The following is a 22,151-nucleotide window of genomic DNA, read 5'->3' on the forward strand; positions in this document are numbered from 1 at the left end:
CAGGACTCTGTAACTGATACTAGCTGAGAGTGTAGTGACCAGGACTCTGTAACTGATACTAGCTGAGAGTGTAGTGACCAGTGTCTGATCTGATTATTTGAATAGGTACCAAAGTTAATCATTTGTCTGGATGACTTTGAGACTTAACAAAAACAGAGCTCAAGATTCAGGAGTTGACTAGGATCTGAAAGTCTGGAGAAAAGATCACTATAAGGAATTGTGATGTATTACATAGTCAGAAAAGACTTTTGAGAACACCTACGAATGAAAAATCTGCTGTCTGATAGAGATAGCTTCCTTGCATAGAACACTTCTATACTTGTTTATACTTAATTTGATTTGATTCTACTTGTGAATTTATCCTGATTTATTATTGCTATTCCTCAGTGATTTTGTTTTGTTTTAACATTGATTTTGGTTATTAAAACATTGGCTTCTTTTAAAAATGACTTTTCCTCTTTTCCAGTTTTGTGTATTTTTATTTTATACTTTAGAACACATTATGAGAAGGGTTCATTAAGTTTAATGAGGTATCAAAAATCTTTATATCTCCAAAAGGCTGATAATACTGCTGTAGTAAAATATTAGAACCATAGTTGTTTAGTTTTCTAAAAACCAGTATTTATTTTTAAATGAGTCTTAAATTGTCTGTCATTAGCTAATGCATGATTAAATTAGTGAACATACAATATTAAATACATAAATATTAAATTAAAAATCTGAAGACTTAGTTTTAAATATATATAATTTTTATTAATAAATCAACCACAGATGTTTAATAATAAACATCCTGTATACCCAGTAATGAAACTACAATAAAAAATATGGAAGGATTTCATCATTCATAAATACATGGTTGTAGATTTATAGCCTTACAAATCTTTGCATAGGAACCAAACTCACAATCCTTTCACAAGTTGAAGTCTTAATGCTACACATGGTGCTTTACTCGAAGCTTAATGTTAATTTTTCCTACAGGCTACTCAGAAAGAGATTGAGAAGCAGAAGGCTCACTTGAAGAGTGTCACAGAAATAGGAGAGGCCTTGAAAGCAGTGTTGGGCAAGAAGGAAACCTTGGTGGAAGATAAACTGAGTCTTCTAAATAGTAACTGGATAGCTGTCACCTCTAGAGCAGAAGAATGGCTAAACCTTTTGTTGGTAAGAAAAGTGGCAGAAGCTTTTCCACTCCTCTTTGTCAACAAGGAAACAAACAAAGCAAAATAAAAATAAGAAAATAAGAATTCAGGAACGATGTCTCTGTTTTAAAATTCAACTCCAATTTATATATACTGATATATCACACCACAATTCTAAGATATTTTGAAATACTTAATACTAATTTCTGCTTTTGATATGTGACTTTAAGGCAATTTAAATACTGCATTCTTTTCTTTCTACGAATTAGAACAAATGTTCTAAGAATTTTGTCTAACCAATAAAATGGCATGTTTCTGTACAATTCAGGAATACCAGAAACACATGGAAACCTTTGATCAGAATGTCCAACACATCACAAAGTGGATCATTCGCACAGATGAGCTTTTGGATGAATCTGAAAAGAAGAAACCACAACAAAAGGAAGACATTCTTAAGGTAGTAAAGATAATATTATGAGAAGTCGTTTTCAAGCTGAACAAGTTATAACAATCATGTTCAAACACAAAATACCAAAGACTAGACTTTTTTTTATATAAGTCTAGCCATCTCTATTTCTTTTCTTTCTGTGTCACTTCCTTCTTTTGATCATGCACCATACTTTCCTATTTTGCTCCCTCCATTCCTTCTATTTTCCTTTTTTTATTGGAATATTCCACTGACATTGTAGAGTTCTAAAATTTAGATAGTTTTTCAAGTTCATGTCTGACCTCTCTATACTCAATCTCAGATCACAAATAATTATGAGGATTTATTTTTCTGTCATATTTAAATTCATTTTTATTATAATGTCAGTATTCTTGTGTCCATTTATATAGCCCACAATAAATACTCATTTTTTTATCTGCTAGTAACACATTTCAATCTTACAGTAGATTCAGTATCTGGTCTAAAAAACACTAAGTTCAGAGTGTTCCAGACTCTGAGCTTTTTTAAAAATATTTCTATCCTTTCACAGTATAATATATTATAACTTTAAATATTGTTTCATTTACAAAATTATTTTAAAATATTACAGAAAATTAACTTTTAGATAAATGGATACTTATTTATGAAGTATACATTAATTTTTGTTTGTTCTTGGACCAATCATTAAGATACCACATTGTGGATATGCATATATTTTAGAAAAAAGCATAAAGAAATTTTTAAAGCATTTTGGATAAGGAATATTGGACATGATATTGTCCATTATCAGCAGCTTATATAAACCAAATTTTTAATATCATGCATATGTAAAGAAAAGTAACATTTTAAAATAGGTTATCTCCTTTTTAAATTTATTATTCAGGCATACTATGTTTTATGTTACAAGATCAAATTAAACTTTGCTTTAAAACATGATTTCTATAACAAATATAAATTGGAACTATATCTTCTTGATACTTTATCTCTATTTGATGTTATTTTATTTATTTTTCAATCAAATTAAAAGAGTCAGATCTCATTTAAATTAATAATTCAGTATATTTTTGGTTGAAATTTTAAACAATACACGATAATTATGACTGCTTCAAAATTCAGCTATTATTGTCATTTCTGTCTTTCCTTTAGTTCAGTTACTAGTTTTTGAAACAGGATCTTCTTAAATTACGTAAGCTAGTCACATGAATGCATTATGTAACATACATTATCTTTTCATTTGCAAACTTCTTGTCAGTCTTTCAAGAGTGTGGAGTTCTTAGCTGAACTCCACTATGATCAGCTCTTATTTTTTATGTGTCAATTAATTTCTTTTTCTATTAAAATACTAAAGACATTCTAGGATATCTCATGAATATTAACCTCACTATATGGATTATGTCTTTGAATGGATTTGTGTTATACTCTATACTTTTAATTGGTAGTTGATCAAGGGTATCATGTAAATGTAAACTTCATGCAAATATTTTAATATTATCTAAACTGGATATTCGACATATGGGCGTTTGGCTGTTGGTTTATGTACATCCCATCTCCTTTTACAAGCAATGCAAATATTTATGTACTAGGGAATCAATCTTTTCCTTGATATTGAAGAAAATAAAGAAGATCTGAGATGCATTATAGAAGAATGTAAAATTGTGCTTCCAGTATTTTCCCTCTGGAGCACATAATTCACTGGTGCCATAACTATTAATTCCAGTAAGGATAAAAGGAAATAAAACTAAATGCATAATAACACACTTGTTCCCAGACAATAACTAGAAGCCAGGACATTTTTCCTGTCTTTTGTTAGAGAAGGTAGACAGATTAAAGAGACATATATGAAACTTCAAAATATTCTCCTAGTAATTTTAAGCTCACACACAGTTTCCTTCCACTTCACTCTTACTGAAATTTGTTTTGTTCTTCCCACTCTGTTCTTCTGCATATATGCACACTTTTTCCTTGTGGTGTCTTCTCCATTTTTTCCTCTGCCCCACCCTCCATCTCTTTCTCTTTCTCTCTCTCTTCCTCTGTGTCTGTTCCAGTTTTGATTACTAACTTAAAGCCCTGTTTCTTACTCATGGAATATAGCGTTTAAAGGCCGAAATGAATGACATCCGTCCAAAGGTGGACTCCACACGTGACCAAGCAGCAAACTTGATGGCAAACCGAGGTGACCACTGCAGGAAAGTAATAGAGCCGCAAATCTCTGAGCTCAACCGTCGGTTTGCAGCCATTTCTCACAGAATTAAGACTGGAAAGGTAGGAAGATCTACTCCAAGGTGGAAACTTGTGCTAAATGATCTCTTGAGAAGGTTGCGCAATACACTGAAGGGATCAAGAAATCCCCACAACAAGGTTTTCAAAAGGAGTAAGAAGGCCAAAATATGCTTAAGGAAAATTTACCGCTGACTATCATGGAGTCAAATCTCTCTTCCTTTCTCTATATCTTTCTTTCTGTCACACTTTTTCCTGCCACAGCTATGCTAGAACTGCACCCTGCAATGGTTTTCATTTGTACTTTCAGGGATCACCTACAACAAAGTAACAGAGCATGCAGCAGGCCAAAAAATAAAAAGCACAAAAGACATCTATCTAAACTGAGCACTACTGAAATATTTTCCTAAGTATAATATTGCTCATGTGTAATGCCTATCAAATATCCACCATGAGGCCTTGTACCTCTGCATGATCTAGGTTATTTGTACCTCTTTCCTTGTTATGCACATTTGTATATATAATTTTCTCAAGCAAATTGCAAGCACTGTGACAAAAATCCATTTGGTTATGATGAAATGCTCAAGCCATGAAAACAACTGAATGTGAAACTTAAATTCAATATTTCTGTAGTTTTGTATGCCTAGTTATTTTTATTCTATTTAATGAAGAACTGGAGAATATGGTACTTTTGCATGATACTTTTCATATTTATATAACATGTAATGGATATAAAAACCTTTGAAGTAGTTGGCCAAAATATGTATATACTGGATTATAGCATTTTAATGTTTTGGTGAAGATTTATCTGAAAATGTATCCAATGTAATCTGATACATTTTTCAATATAATACGGAACACATGCAAATATAAAACATGTATGAAAGAAGCACATATTTATAAATATAGTTAAGTCATGGAATAAATTTCACCAAAAAAGAAATATATATTGATGAAACAATTCAAGGCTTTCCTTATTTCTCTTAATTACTAACAATGACTAGATACAGTATTGATATTATGTTAGGGTTCCGAAAGGACAATTATACTTTATCATCATAGTAAATCTAAACCTGAAGAGATGAAGTATATCTGATTGATGATTTGCCTATTTATTTGTTTTTGTGGAAAGATTGGAGAAAGTGTTAAAAACTATTTTCATCAATATGGTCATCCTCTATATATATATTATAATTGCTAAATTTTCTAAGGCATTGCAATGTCAGAATATATATATATATATGTACATATTTAAGCATGATTCAAAATATACAAAATGTAGCATCAGAAATTATAAATAATTTGTATCATCAATTATCCTCATAAATCATTTACCCAAAATATAGAGTGCACAATTTGGAAAATATCAAACAGGCTCTTAAATTTTCTTTTGTTTGTATACTTTTTAAAGATTGAACTCTGCTACTTTAAATAGCAGTTGTCATTACTTCTGTTTATATCCATGGTGTAGTCAACAAAAGTAACAAAAGAACTAATATTTCAATCCTACTGTGTTAACGGGTTACTCAGTTTTCTGTTGTCCACATCAAGAATATACAATTTTAATAAACTCCTAAGTTATAAGATATTCAAAAGAATGTATGGATGTACTTTTAGGTAAATTATGTAATGAGATTGTGACTCCCAGAAACTACATTGAAAAAACAAAGAGCTCATCCTTCACAATACTCTTAATACCTATATCTAAGTGAGCTTCTTAACCAAGACTTCAATGTAATTTTTTTCTATATTTTGCCTGAGTTTGTGAGAAGTAATTTACAAAACATGGATCAAGCAGGACATCCAAATTTCATATTTTATTCTTCCTTCCAAATGAAGCTTAAGTTATTTCAAATCAATAGTTCCACATACATATTGACAAAGCAATGAGTTTTTTATTTCATAGAGTATTCTTGTTTTCCCTTATTACAAAAAAATACTAGATATAAAAATTGATACTGTTCTGGAGAGATAATTAAGTTTATCATGATAAAACTAAAACCACAGAGATAAAATATGTCTGATTATTTGTCTGTTTATGGTGCCAAGAAATGATATTGAGCCTCCATTTTGCTGGGAATTGTGCAGATGCAAGGGTGTAAAAATTTGCTTAAAAATATCACCTTATAAACACAAAATCAAACAAATTGGAATCATAAAAATCTGCTAAATACTGCAGTTGTTTATTTTGTGAAACTGTGTTACTGTTCCTGTCGAAAACACCTGATAGTCCTAATAAAGAGATGGACAGCCAATAGGGAGACAGAGGCAAGGATAGGTGGGACTAGCAGGCAGAGTGTATAAGTAAAAGGTGAACGCCGAGAGGAGAATAACGAGGAGCCCTAGACCAAGAGTGAAGGACTCAGGTGGCCATTCACCAACTCACTCAGCAGCCATGGAAGAAGAGCGGAAGTAAGATTTACAGAAGGGAAAGATAAAAAGCCAGAGGCAAAAGATAGTCTGGATAATTTAAGTCAAGAAGAGCTGACAAGAAACATGCCAAGCTAAGGGCAGGCATAGTGTAAGTTTTGTTATATTTTGTCATTTCTTTTATTATTTCCATAGTTTTAGTAGTTCGCTAAGGCTATACACTGTCTGTAATGACCACTGCTTTGAAGCACCCATAGAATACAATGAATGTTTTATGAATAAAAAACAGTTTTCAACTTTTCAAAAAAAAAAATCTACTAAATACTAAAACTTGTTCAAGAAAAATTTCAAACACCATTGAGGTAATTCTACGAGGAAACAATGTTAACATTGCCAAGAGTCTGGAGATAGACAATATCTATGTCTAAGTTTTTGCAAAAGGTAGTTACATTTACCGTTATTTTTCAATAACAGTTTATTTATTTGCATAAAAAACTCCACAATGTAGAATAGCACATAACAAAGATATATTTCACGATAAATAATAAATTGAAAAATATCTTTATAGAAAACATAGTCTTCAAACTGATAGACTTTTAGCACAATGAGATTTAAATTGCTGTTACCATTCTGAAATATAATGAAGTTCAAATATCCACGAAGGTTCTTGGAACAGCAGTGCATTCTTTGGTTGCAAAAAAAATAAAAAATAGATTTGCATTTGTCTTTTTAAAAATAATCATAAACTCATCTCATCAGGTAAAATTTCTGGAAATTTGATATATAAGAAAATGAACACAAGTTTAAAGATATAGACTTTAATATTATGTACATAAGTGTTCAGGGTCTCATTTTACTTCTAGCTCATGTGTAGTACTGCACAATTTTGTCTCTCTGCAAAAAGGAAAATTACCCTGAGCTTGAAAAGTAACCATTCAAAATTAAATATATAAATTATAAAATAGTGGAGTTGCTAGATAGGGTGGGATTATACACTTTAATTTTTTTCTTTCTATGATTGATCTCAAATAGTATAAATTACAGCTGTCGACTATGTTGTTAAAATTTTCACATTAGGTCAGCCCCAAAACCTATAACTTTTGAGTTGGACACGTCAGTATTTTTGCCTTGATAAACTGCATCTTTAAGATACTTGATGACTTAGGTATGATTTTGCTTAAAGAGTAAGGAGTCTGATAGTGTCAGTACGATCTTGGATGTCAAAACCAAATTACTTGCGTGTTTAAGATTATGGCTGCTTCTCTAGGTAGATTTTCTCATAAACAAGTGTAACTTGAAACAAAATATTTGATGATGAATGAAATATGTAAGCCATTCGGTATTGAAGTATATTAGGAACTCAATATAAGGATTAATTTTAGACTAGCCATTTAGCAGTTGCAAAGATTATCATGAGAAGTCACTGTTTACTCATCTATGTTCTTTTGAATCATTATTAGTGAAAGGCATACTTCTATATTTCTGACACAAACTGTCTATCATAAGAAATTCTAAAAGTCAAAACAGTGAGCCTTTGGATTCTCAGTTGATAGTGGATCCAGACAGAGCAGCATGAGGAGTATTCTTAAGTTGAAACTCCTCAATTGTTTTGGTAAAAAGGTAAATATATATGAATTATATAATTTGGCATATTCCCATTTAAATCTCAGGATGTCCCTGAAATATTCAAATTACAAAGATGATGCCAGTCTCCCTTTAACTTCAGTATCATCATGTGGATAAATGATGTAAGAATCATATATTTAGAAAAATTGTTTTAAAAGTTTGAAATGCTGAAAAGGAATGCATATCAATAGCTGTTATTTTTAAGATTATATTGAGTTACTGCTTAGTTCTTATATTTTGAGAACAAAGATAATAACTGATAAGCAGCCGACCGGTGGTGGCACATGCCTTTAATCCCAGCACTCGGGAGGCAGAGGCAGGCAGATCTCTGGGAGTTCGAGGCCAGCCTGGTCTACAAGAGCTAGTTCCAGGACAGACACCAAAGCTACAGAGAAACCCTGTCTCGAAAGAAAAAAAAAGAAAAAAAAACTGATAAGCAAAAGAAAAAAGAACAATATATTTTTCTTCCTGGTTTCTGCTAGAATGGACTGGAGTTAAGATGACATGTTTTTGCAATCTTTTTTGGCAAAAACTAGTCTAAAGGGTAGTCAATTAAACTTAAAATACTAGAAAGTTTTACCTCACCTACTACAACACTTAAAATACCTAAAATGCTACCTCTTTCTGTTTATTTAAATTGATCAAATATCCAGGATGTTGAGAACCTGTAATATTCCTTAATCATTGAGATTAGTGTAAGGACATGATAGTTTTAATGGAGTAGACCATAATTATAAAGTTAAATCATGGATCCTTTAAGAATCCCTGGCAAATTTGAAATGGACAGTGATACCGTTGCTTAACTTTCTTTGCTTTAGAGTATCTGAGTTGAATGACAAGGTGGCTGTCAAGGGGATGCTACTAGGAACAGAAGGTGCCCTGAAACAGATGGATAGGAAAGAGATTTGAAAGACAAAAGGAAGTTACTTTTTAATGCTACTTTTTAGGAAATCACTATTTCTCTTCATTCTCTTAGAAGCCGTATCTGAAGGAAGGGGAATTAGCATTTGAGGAAATGGTTGTTGGTGGGACTTAAGGAACTTGTGAAGATAGAATTGAGAATAAAGGAGCTGTCTAGATGAATTCTCATCAGCCATATACCACCCCCAGAACAAAATGTTTTGTCCTGTGGCGACACTATTGTTAGTTCAGATGTGATAGGTTTATGTAACTTTCAATTACATTCAGGATACATTCATGAACAACGGTTTGAGAGTCATTTTTATGGTAAGTGAATTTAGCAGTCATTCCAAAACCTTTGAGGAGATAAGAATTTTGGATAAGTCAAAAAATTTTCCCTCCAGTGTTAGAGAGTAAATTAAGATTCCTTATAAGATAGAGGGTATGGGGCACGAACCTTAATTGTGGATGATAAAACTGAATAGGTTGATTAGACAAAGTACGAAGAAGTCATGACAATAAGACTAATAGCTTGTGCTTAATTTAGCATGCAAGGAGGACTTTGTAATGATTCTGTCGCACGCATTGTTGAAAGAATAGAGAGAGCCCTGGTATGTGAGGGGGACAAAACTGAAAAGTGTCTAGAATTAGGGAAACCAGATAGGAAAGCATCACAATAGTCTGGATGAGGACTTTTAATACGGGAGTATTTATGGGAATATAAAGAAGTTTTTAATCAAGAGAGAACTCTCCAACGTTTGTATGAATTTGGGTGATTATAAAACATAGATTACAAAAGTTTCACACCAAGAGACACTTGTTCAATGAAAGTAGAGAGAAGCCTGAAAATTTATAGTACTAACAAGTTTCAGGGTGATTTTAATGGAACTGGCCTAGGAGAGCCTACCTCCAGAACTACCTAGTTAGAGGTATTTGGAAAGAGTTGAGAGATTTTTGTCGTTGAGAGTCATGAAGATAGGAACTCAGTGATTAATTAGTATTCCAAACTGATTCGTTGAGAAAGTCTGTGCTTGAGATTCAGTAATTAAATAGGCTCAAGATATATTTCCCACTTTTCAATGTTTTTAAGAGTTTTAACTATAATCTATAAAGCTCTTTCCTATGAACATAGGCATTTATTTAATTTTATTGAAAAATACTACAAAAATATGCATATGACCTCTACATATCTAAAATATTTTATTCTTGAAAGTACTGGACAATTTACATATTAGCCCTGAAATAGATGACAAACAATTTTTAAAAGTTGAGTTTTCCACCTCCTTTCTTCAGTTATTCACTAAAACATATATGCCATAGGATATATTTATGGAATATTCTTTAAATTCCATTATGGACCATGGAACTCACAACCAAAATTTATCTAGAAGTTTTACATATTTATTGTTATATTATAATGAGATTTGGACAATCTAACACCATGTTTAAATATTTATTGTTTTATTGCTATAATAATTATGTGTGTCTACTTTTTGACATCCAGTCACCATCGGCAGATATAAATCTAATCTTTCTGCAGATCGGAGACTTTTAGATAATTATAGTGAGTTTTGAGATAACCAATGACACATGTGACACGTTTTCTATATAAGGTAGAATATACCACACACACACACACACACACACACACACACAATAAAAACACATGACTTCTTTAACACATAGTTTTGTGGGGAGGGGGGAGTAATGGGTATACATTAGACTGATACTTTGTGTCTCTTAAACATCAAAGTGAAATAAACAATACAGTTTATATGACCTAAAAGACTTAGTAATTTTAACTAAAACATAACTTCTTTTGTCAGTTTTGTAATATGAATATACTTATCTTTCCCCCAATCTAAAATCTGTTTCCAATCGTCTTCTCACATAGCACCTTTTTTACAGAAATAAACAGCTAAAGTGCTTAATTTGGCACAGTTATCCATGTTATATGAATATGTACTGATTTGATTTTCTACAAAGAAAAGAGAATGTTTGTAGATAGAAATTATGGATAAAAGTTGCAGATATTGTGCTATATATACAATGCGTAATTCATATCTTTAATGATAATAACAGATTAATTTTCAAACTATATAATACACATGGTATTTAAATTTAACTAAAATGAATAAGAATTGAACTACTCTATAGAGTTTCTATTCAAATAATACTATTTCATCTTTATATTTGACTACACAGCCAGCAGAGTAAAATATATTTAAATTTTGATATTCTCTTATAATTATTCTAAATATTTTGAATGCCGATATGGAGTTGAATATAATGAACAGTGTATTTTGATACAACTCCTTCCTTCAGTTTTATTAGCATGGTATTTATTGTAATTAAAGCTATTTGGTGATTACTGATTGAGATAACATAAAAACAAAAATAATTTTCCAAATTAGTTAGTTTAAAATCATTGAAAAATAGTCATTCTTTGGACAACAAACTATTAGATAATTACATTATCTAATATTAGAGGATATAAATGACACTCTGTATTTCCAAATTACTCACAGTTAGACGTTCTACTTAGAAATTTTTAGATCTCAGTTGTTTTGCTTAGAACATTTTTTTTTCTGATTCCCAACATAGTGTCTTACTTCTGTTTGTCAGAAAATCATCATGATTGATCTATGATATATTAGTTTGACTATATCCAATTTTATTTTAAATGGTAACTTTGGTGCATGTTGTTTCAAAAATCACAAAGACCTAAAGAGAATGTCTGAGTGGATAAAATGTAGAAAGTTGAATTTGCAGTTTTCCAAAATGTTGTCATTCTAAATTTAATATATCTAGCCCCATCAAATTCTCCAGTATAATTTCGAGTTGCATCTTTCCTGTTCCATTTGATATAACTGAACCCTCAAATCATGAAAAAGAGAGATACTTTTAGGAACACTTAACATTAAGTTAGCCAATGATTCCTGATCTATCAATGTCTTCCACAACCAGTATTTATACAAATCTCAAGTGGGTAACCCAGAAGTTTATTTTATCAACTTAAAAATCAATAGAAAGGTATTGGGTAATCCTCCTATTGAACTGCAAAACTTAGCCATACTTTCATCAATAAAGCATTTAAAATAAATTGGTACCTGGCACATAAATTACCATCCCTATTACCAAACCGTTCCTAATAGTAAATGATACTACTTTGAGCCACTGCATAATTTATTTCAACTTTTTCATAAGTTTTCTCATAGCTTAAATTTAAATTTAAAAAGTCAATAGGCCCACAAATTATTGATTTCTTATTCTTTCTCCTTACACAGATAAAGATTTCTAAAAAAAAAATCTTGTTTATATTTGTAAGTTTTCTTTACTCTATACATAGGAATATTTGAAATTACTGTCCATATCATGTCATTAGTCTCTTCTCTGTTGGCGATTGTTAGTTGTCCTTAAATTAACATTAATCTTTCAGTTGTCATTAGCTAGTTTTTCCTCATTCCCTGCTTAGTTGTTGTAATGATACAAACGATTTCAAGCCTGCAACGTGAGAAACACGTTGATTGAGCTTAAGGTATTTTAAACCAAACTGTAGCATATGGATAATAAATTTTCAGTTTAAATTCCACTTTGTGTTCCCATCTAGTGCTTTTATTTTGATGACTGAGATTCCGTAGTCAAGATTAACAGATGTTTACAATGCTATCTGTGGAAACATGTGCATTGTTATGCGATTGTATATGTATAGGCTGAAGGAATATTTAACCAAAAAAGCTAATATTTTATTATCAATAAATTATGATAAAGGATTATAAAGTCTTTCAAAATCTAGTGAATCAGTTTGTAATTTATTTTAATTTTGTTCAGTTTTTTTTTATTCTTTGTTGGCTTGTGATATAAGTGACCATTATTGCCAAAGCTTCAGTAGAGCTTTAAGTCTCGTTAATCCTTCAATTTTTCAACAAAACACAATTAATAGTTGTTAAGCAATTTAAAAGAATATTAAAATATCAAGGAAAACAACGTGTTGTCCTTCTCAGTTTCTCTGTCTCTTCTTTCTTTGTGTCCATTTATCTGTTTATTAAAGTTTTCTATGTTCTATCTTCTATGTATTTTTGTGTAACTGCACGGTCATGCTAAAGTTCTTAATATATAAAGGTAAGTAAAAGATTAAATTGTGCAAATAATAATTGATATATGCTTCACTAATGTCATAACTTCATTTGTATTATTTTCTGTATATTCTAAAACTTAACTTGTGTTCATTGCCTAATATAATGTGACATAATTATGATTCTAAATTTGATGTGGTCACAAATTTTCTTTAATTAAATAAAAATATTTTATTTGACAATTAAGATGATTTTCAATCATTGCCTTCAACTAGCATAGAGAATGTTTCATAATTCAATTTTGAAAAGCAAGAATATAAACTTAGTATATTAAAATGAACTTTAATTATTTATGAGTTTATTTTCTCATGCATTTTGCTTGTTGTTTTATGAGGCAGGGCTTAATCATGGAGGTCTGACTGATCCCAACTCCAGTTCTTCTAGATCAGCCTCCAATGTACCCAAATTGCAGATGTGCATCACCATACCCAGGTCTAAGTGAGCTTTGAAACAACAGACACTTCCATATCATCCATTTCTTCAGATAATTTGCATAATAATTCAAAATTATGTACAATGAAAACATGGCATTGAAAACTTGCACTGGTTAGCAAGAATGTCTTTCTCATTAGAATTTGAAACCATGCGATGCAGGTGAACTAGGGAATTATTAAAGACAGCAATTAGGTTTTATTAGTTTTTCATATATAGAATAGTAATCACATATACATTAAGTGACTGATTTTTTCTTGCAAATAGTTGAAATAACTAGGTTGTTTATTTTATCAATTTAATTGTGAAAAGTGATCATGATAAATCAATGTGCAAGATGTTTTAAAATTTTGTAATGTATATAATAACCATCCTGTCATATAAAAGCATCAGGTCATATTTGCTATGCAAAATGCAGACTAAGATATTGGTAATTTCAAAGACTGAAAAAATCTGTTTGGGAAAAGCATATCACTGATTAGATAATGCTATATTCAGATGAAAGAGATAGTAAAAAGTGGTTTAAAATAATAAATAACTGATAGAGAATCTTGAAATTCTATATAAAACCCACTTAAAATTTCTTACACACAAAGGGATACCTAGAAAATTTTTCTTAAAAAATGATCTAAAATTTAAAATGTGTGTGAATGAGACTGATGTTTTATGACTAATGTATATGTCACCCAATAAAATCTTTGAATATTCACAATTTGAATACTTTTGATAAGATGGTATTCCATATAGACCCTTCTAGTTAATAATAAATACTAAATCTTATCAATTGTCCTGGCTAAAAGAAAATAAATCTACACTTGTAACAAAAGTCTATCAATAAATCAAAAATTGCCTAAACTAAATTAAGATGTGGTATAACTATAAAATATGTGTACATTTTGAGTATTTGTTTTTAAATAGATAGTATAAAAGATAATTTTTATTTTTGTTATTTAGAAGATAAAATTTTGGACGTATTTATAATAAGCTGATTTTTGTTTTTAATTCAACAATTAGATCATCATAAATGGCATTTATGACTTTCATTATACATCTATCGAGATACACTACTAATAATACTTTGCTTGAACTCAGAGAATAGATTTCATCATGAGGTATTATATTTTAAGGCAATACTTATTTCAAAGAATATTTTAAATGTATGAGATAATGCATCACTATTTAGCATCTGCTTATTTATTTTCAGCAATAAAAAACTTGCTACTTCTAATAAAACTTGAAAAAGTCCCAATCCTAAACATGTCTTTATGTTAGCCAAATTTTAGTCTGCAAATACTTTCTACCAATTCATTTAGAGTATTTATTTTAAAGAACACTTGTAGTTTATAATCTCTAATTTTAATAATAGTCTTTTATCAAATGTAGAATGGTTTTATATCAAGAAATCTGGACCCTGTGCATTTTACTAAATACAGAACAAAACAAAATAAAATACCCCCAGTTTTTAAGTTTCTATTCTTTGTGTGAATTTGTATTCATTTTTGCAGCAGTATTTCGGAAAGTCTTTTTTACATCAGTACTTTGGTATTAGCAATTTTCTATTGTTTGCATTTGGGTTTTATTTTTTTATATAATGATATGCTCCTCATATCTTTTATCTATATTTTACATGTGAATTGCATAACATCAGTCACATCATTTGAATTTTCTGTTTAGAATTTGTGCCTATTGGTAAATAAACTACTGAGGGTAGAGCATTTGTCTACCAAATAAAATACTCTGTGTTTGATCTCAAACACTGTTTTATGTATCCTTTTCTTGCTAGACTCTTTGCAACATTCATTTAGGTATGGCATTACAATGTTATAGTAACGTTTACTTACTTTTCTAGAAAAAAAAATATATTGGATTACATATTCCATAGCAGAAATGTCTATGGTTAAAATGAAACAAAGCTGTTTTAATAGTTGATAGATCTTGTGTCACTGATTCTGAAGATATTTCTCTAAATAGGTCCTAATAAAAATACTTCAGAAAACAAAATAGATGTACATTAGCCTCTTCATTGAGAATATTTTCTATAATACAGGCTAATAGATCAAATTTTCTTTTCAGTTTGATAAAGTTTACCAAATTGTCATCAAATTTTTCCATACTAACATTAGAAATAAATTAATTTATTTTTCTCTAATTATTTGGAAAAAAACATGAAACCAAGAAGTATTTTTTTTCCAGAAACATTTCCAAAATAGTAACATCAGGCAATGGCTACAATTTAGAGATAAGCATTTGAGGCAAGATATATTGAGCATTAATTTGTGTCACATAGGTGCATAGGAATTTGGGAGACAATGATAATAGATGTTTACTGACCATTTATTTTACATCAGATAAACTTTTAACACACTTGCTCCTCAAAACATTTGTATGAAGTATTGTTGCCCCCCCCGTAACTAATAAAATATTCCATGCCCTAGAAAAGATAAAAGCAAATGTTGGCTAAGATTACTCAGCTAGTGTGTAAAGCCCAATATCGATATAAAAATATGTCCATTAATAGAAGATGAGGGATATTAGAAGTATCTTGAGAGACAATAATACAGAGGGACCAAATGGTCTACAAAGCAATCCTATATCAGGAAGATGTAAATAAAGCCTAGAATATTCCTCAAGAACAGATTAAGAGATGAATTATAGAAGGAGCCTGTGCATTCATTTCCCGGGTGCTCACACGCAAACAATCACACAAAACTATATTAATTATAACACTGTTGGGTCCATAGCTTAGGTGTCTTTTCCAGCTAGCTCTTGTATCTTAAATTAACCCATTTCTCTTAATCTGTGTATCACAACAAGGTTGTGACCTACTGGTAAGGTTATGTCATTCTGGAGTTGTTTTCCTTAGGCAGCTACATGGCATCTCTCTGACTCTGCCCACTCTCTTTATTTCTGTTCATATTTCCCACCTGGCTTCACTCTGCTAAACCATTGGCCAAAACAGCTTTATTCATTAGCCAATATAACAGCACATATACTGGAGGACTTCACACATCATCTCCCCTTTTCTGTCCAGTTAAAAAGAACAGTTTTAACTTTAACCTATAAAAATAGCACATGCAAAGCAATTATTATGCAAGAATTATAGTTCCAATATTTAGTCCATTTAAATTTGGCAAATTAAGGAAAATCAATAACGACTAGCATGCTGGAGCCTATTTCTTGTTTGTTTTTAGGAGTTGTGTAAGGTTCTTATGCAGAAAAAAAACACAATTGCATTAGTGCTTAGTCAGGGGCATATTGACTTGGGTACATTGCACTGGAAGGAACTGGTTTGTAAGGAAGGGAATTGGACACCTTTTTGGAGATCTTTGGTACTACTGGGACTACAAAGAAAGTGTACCTTAGGCAATTGATTTATATTTGATATTTATTAGATCCAAAGATAGGCAAGATCTGACAATGTATCCAAGAATATGATTTGTCTTTTGAGAATGGTTGTCTGCGAATAGAAATGTGATCTTAACAAAATAAGGCAAAATGATGTCCTATATACATTGAGGAAAAGATGATAAGCTTAAGTAAGAAACTGATTAGCTAATGAAAAATTTAGACTGGAATGCAAAAGTAAAATTCATACCTAATTGTGAATATTTGAAAGGCATTGGACTTCGAAAAACAATTAATTAGATATGGAAGATGAATTTTAACAGGGACAGAGAAACCACATACTGAGCCCTTGAAATTGCTCTGTTTGAGTTTGTGGACAGGTGATAAGCTAGCAAAAAAACAGGTGGAGAAAAAAATGTAAATCTGACCACAAATAGACTCATTATTTTGGTAACTAGTTAGTGAAAGGGTTGCTTTAAACATTCATTTTCTATCCATAAAATCATGTTGAACAATACGTTATTCTCACAGAGTATCAGCAAAGGCGAAAAATAATTTAAATTACCATCAGACAGGTATGACATATACATTTGCGGCCTATATTCACATGAACTGAGGTGGTATTATGATAATTGAAAGCTTTTAGTTTCTATCCTTCCAAAAATTATGGCATTTCAAATGACAAAACACAATTAAAATTAGAAGGAATACTATTATAATAAGTTATTTTAAAAGGGCCCTATAAACCCTTCATGGGACAGGGAGAAGAACATTGAAGATGTGTCATTATTAACATTTCATGTTACAGTGATGCTGTTATGAATAGCAATTGTTTATTTAGTGTCCAACTAGTAACAGACTACCATAAAATCAGTTTTCCCTTGAGGTCTAATACAAATTTTTGCTCAGAACATTTCATCTAAAAATGATAATATCATTTAATAATATCATCTAAAAATGATAATATCATGCTATTACTGGGAATATGGTTAGGAAAGAACAGAAAGGAACCAAAACTCATAAAATTAACCTAAACTTGGGAATAAAATGCATGGGTGTTTTCTTATTTCCATAACATGAAATAATTATGGAAGAAAACCATACTTTCTTTGCTATCTGTTAGTTTTTTAAATTGGTCAGGTGAAAAATAATTCCTAGTGTTAGAATCTTAAAAAATTTAAATGCAACATAATGTTTAAAAGTGCGAAAGAAGTACACTTTATTAACAGAACTTGAAGGATTGCCTGTTTTTTTGGATATTTTATTTTCAATGTCTTTTCATGCATTTTCAAGTGTTTCATGTAGGAAATCAAAGGATTATTAAAAATGTTGAGACCATGATCACTATCAATTTCCGATTTAAATATGTTGTGAAGTATGTGAAATATTTGGGTTTTAGTCATAAGGATATATTTGTGCCACCTAAGAAAACATTCCTGGTGCAAGTTTATGTTGATTTATGAGGACATGCCAGGAATTTATACCATTCTAAATATAGCATTTGAAATATTTAAACAGATTCCCACATGGTTTTTCTAAAAATTTTTCCCAAGGTTACTGTTATTGATTAATGTGGCAATTTTGGACAGACATATTTATTTAAGGTTATACTAACAGAATGCCTAAAATAAGGTAAATTTTAACTTTAAAGTAATAGAAATTAGCACAGACAAATATGTGTAAATTGACTGTCTTGCTATTCTGCAATGATAAATCACATTATCTTGCATGTATGTTCAGCTCTGATGACAAGTATTTCTCCATATATGCATTCTCGGGTACTTTCCCAGTTGTAGTTCAAAACCTTCATAAACTTTAATATGGAAACGTAATGCATGTCATTATTTTAGCAACAGGGGGCTGAATAAATGTGTTTCATTTGGTTTATGTTTCTAATAAAAAGTAATCTTGATTTAAATTAGCACTATCTTTTTTTTTTAGGCCTCCATTCCTTTGAAGGAATTGGAGCAGTTTAACTCAGATATACAAAAATTGCTTGAACCACTGGAGGCTGAAATTCAGCAGGGGGTGAATCTGAAAGAGGAAGACTTCAATAAAGATATGGTAAATTGGTTATGATGAAAGTGTGAATGAACTGGGAATGAAAATGAGTAAATATTTGGAAAGAAATATTATAACTTCTGTCTCCAACTGAATTCTTAGAATACCAACATTCACATAGTATTATTATAAATGATTTTATTAAATGAAAAGTATTCCTTTTGACATGCTATTATACTTGCCAAATTACCATCTTATGAACACATGGGAACACTTTGAACTTCTAATAAATAGTTCAATTGTATTTTGGCTCACTTTTTCATTTTCAAATTCAGAAGGCAAAATGTAAAAGAAAATAGGAGTCATTCAGGATGTAAACTAAAATATAATAGAAATTATAGTCTTATATATACCTGATGCTTTGGGTAATAGAAAGGACAGTTGTGTGAAATGTAAAATTGTCCATCAAAGTTTCTAACAAAGTGGTTCTTACAAAAGATTTAAGAAAATGCTGAATATACATATATATCTATTTCTATCTATCTATCTATCTATCTATCTATCTATCTATCTATCTATCTATCTATCTATCTATCTGTCTGTCTGTCTTATTCAATGGGAATGAAATATATATATATACATGTAGCCTTTACATCCGTACGTCAAGAACATATTCCTCCATCCTTGTTAATTTTAAAATATCTTTTATATTTTTCTCTGGCTTGACTATTTCTGTGTCACATCACTATTCACTGAGTGTATTTATGCTGCATTCACTTTACTTTTTCACATGTTCTTCTCCCCCTTTCCGCTGCCATTACCACTGTAGCATACTTAACCTTTATAGGGGTCACAATAGAGATTTTCCTGTATGTGTCAATGCTAGAGTTGTATTAGACTATGATTAAAAACAGCATTGGAGGAAATATATGATATTTTGATGCTAAATAATATAGAGCAATTGGAGAAATATTTCTGCCCAGTACTCTTAGCCTCTCTCATAGCAATTCTAACTTTTGGGAGCTATCCTAATCAGTACTCCTTATGTAAGAAATTTAGAGGTCTTCACCTCTCAACTCATGGAAAGAAAGACAGGAAGAAATTTCCCAAAATTCCGAGATCCAGCTACCTCTACTTCATGTCAAAGAAGAAATTCCAGGGTGAAGATGTCAGAGAATGTTGTTACTTCTCAATCTCAGTAACAACCTGCCACAGAATACTCACTTAGGGAAACAAATTAGTTTTATTTGTTTACTTCTAATGACAACTGTACAAAATAATCCCATTTCCTTAACCACAATGGATAAGTCTGCTGTTGTATTTCAAAATTTAAACATGTCATAGATTTACATATATTACATTTATTACAATACATAATAATATAAATGTATACATAAATGTGTTTTTTGAAGTTTGTGTGTCATTTGTTATTAGCTCATTGGCATACCTGCATACCATTGCATACTATGCCTTTGCCGCAGATATTTTTCATATTTGGAGTTGAATGGTAAGAAACCAGAGATGCAAAAATGTAATCAATATTGCAATCAGATTGCGACAGCACTTTTTCAAATAATATCTTTAAGCAAATCAAATTAAACTATTGTTCTTAGAGAAAAAAACAAAAAGAACTGAAAAAATTCAAAGTTATTTTAATACATACTAGTAGTATTATTTTGTTTGCTTAAACCTAGCATAATTATGTGTCATTTTAGAAATTAATCTTTTTCAATATTTTACAAATTTCCCCATTGTTTTTATTAATATTCCAGATACTAAATTTGACCATTTAGGTTTAAATATAAAGCATAGATTAGTATGTAAAATCTACTGTACAGATGTAGATAGTTACCGTTGGAAGTGCAAGATTAGTTTATTTCCCTATACATTTTAAATATATTTAAAAGTAATATAAATAAAATCCAAGAGAATATTTTATAGTAAATTATAACCTCTATGATCTAAAGTGCCTTACACTCCAAATTCATACATATGCCACTCAAAATTTGTTCTTTAGAAGAGTTACACATAAACTTTGTTTTTTTATAAGCATAAAAGAAATATTCTGATGAGCATATTTTTTAATGACAGCATTCCCTAAAAATTGTAAAGTCAATTTTTGTGTGTATTTCAATACGTTTATCTTTGTTAACAATGGACAGCATTTTAGGAATCAAAATGAAGACTGTACTTGTTGTTTTTAATCAGAGTGAAGACAATGAGGGTACTGTAAATGAATTGTTGCAAAGAGGAGAAAACTTACAGCAAAGAATCACCGATGAGAGAAAGCGAGAGGAAATAAAGATAAAACAGCAGCTGTTACAGACAAAACATAATGCTCTCAAGGTATCAGAGCTCAAATTCTAATGTGCTTTGCCTGTGATTTTGTATGTATAGGGTAAAAACCAACATACATAAAGAAAAATCTGTTTAAGAATTTTCGTTACCAGAAAATTACTCTTATCTTTTAATGTTTGTGCTTTATTTATGATTTCCTTACGCAACCAGTTTTCAGAGATATGTGGCATAACCTTTGTTTTCTTCTTTTTCTTAGTAATATTGCAAGCTATACAAAAGTATTATTCACAGTATTTAAAAATTTATTTTCAAATACGTGTTATTTCTATAAGCTGGTGTTATATTTGTCCTGATTGCCAGAATAATCAATTGTTATTCCCTCCACTGTTGCAGTTTCTATATGGTAGGTCTAGTATTTTGGTAACTGTTTCTTTAGGAGGGCCTGGATTTTGATCATTAAAAATCATAAACTTCACTCTGTTTCTAACAGATACTTTGTAAAAGCAGACATCTAGGAATCTACAAGAGCCCAATTTCATTTATATAGAACCCCTCAAAAGTGTTCAGAATGCACTTGAAAAATGCGATCATCTTTAGTATATGCAGTCAAGTATCCTTGTGACCCATCTGTACTGTGCAAGAGCAGAATAACTTGATTTTTCTCTAATGCTGTCTATGCAGTCCTTGAGATGGAACTAGATACGCTAAACATTTTGTGAAGCATTATTTTTGTGTATGTTTTGCAGTATTATCTATTTTCCTTCATGGCTTATTTCTAATACTGCTAATAGTAATATATTTCATCGTGAATCACTGCTTTAAACCTATATGGCTATATAGATAGATTCGCCTAGTAGGTGGATGAAGTCTGCTTTCTACATGCAAATAAGTGTTTTTCCTTATTGTTAAGCAAGTAAACACTGCTGAGAATGTAATTACACAATCTTGTGCCTGAAAGGAATCAACAAGGAGAGTCTAATTGGCCAGCAGGTGTTCTGAAGGTAACTGCTGATAAATACAGTAAATAGAAAAGATCTCTTCCTTGCGGGAAATACAAGAGCAAATCATAATGTACACAGAACATCAGAAACCTGTGTAATTCACACTCTTCTGTGACAAAAGCTTCTGGAAGTTTATAGATTAGTCACACGAGGATATGTGTACTATTGGTCAGTAGTATCTAGAGGCCATCCATCTTCCATAACCTAACAAATACATACTTTAAAAAAAATAATATTCTATTTTGCACATTACCTCTTTCTA

The 22,151-nt window shown here is 30.7% G+C and overlaps 1 protein-coding gene across 1 annotated transcript in view; it reads left to right on the plus strand.

The window, feature by feature from the left end:
• Positions 1-22,151, plus strand: part of Dmd (dystrophin) — a 1,456,297-nt gene that overhangs the window by 167,091 nt on the left and 1,267,055 nt on the right. The window contains exons 22-26 of the mRNA XM_026777353.1: positions 979-1,158; positions 1,465-1,593; positions 3,655-3,825; positions 18,531-18,653; positions 20,799-20,936. Of these exons, the coding sequence (XP_026633154.1) occupies positions 979-1,158; positions 1,465-1,593; positions 3,655-3,825; positions 18,531-18,653; positions 20,799-20,936 (741 nt within the window). The remainder of the gene's footprint in view (positions 1-978; positions 1,159-1,464; positions 1,594-3,654; positions 3,826-18,530; positions 18,654-20,798; positions 20,937-22,151) is intronic.

This window comes from Microtus ochrogaster, unplaced genomic scaffold (genome assembly GCF_000317375.1).
Source record: "Microtus ochrogaster isolate Prairie Vole_2 unplaced genomic scaffold, MicOch1.0 UNK58, whole genome shotgun sequence".
NCBI lineage: Eukaryota > Metazoa > Chordata > Mammalia > Rodentia > Cricetidae > Microtus > Microtus ochrogaster.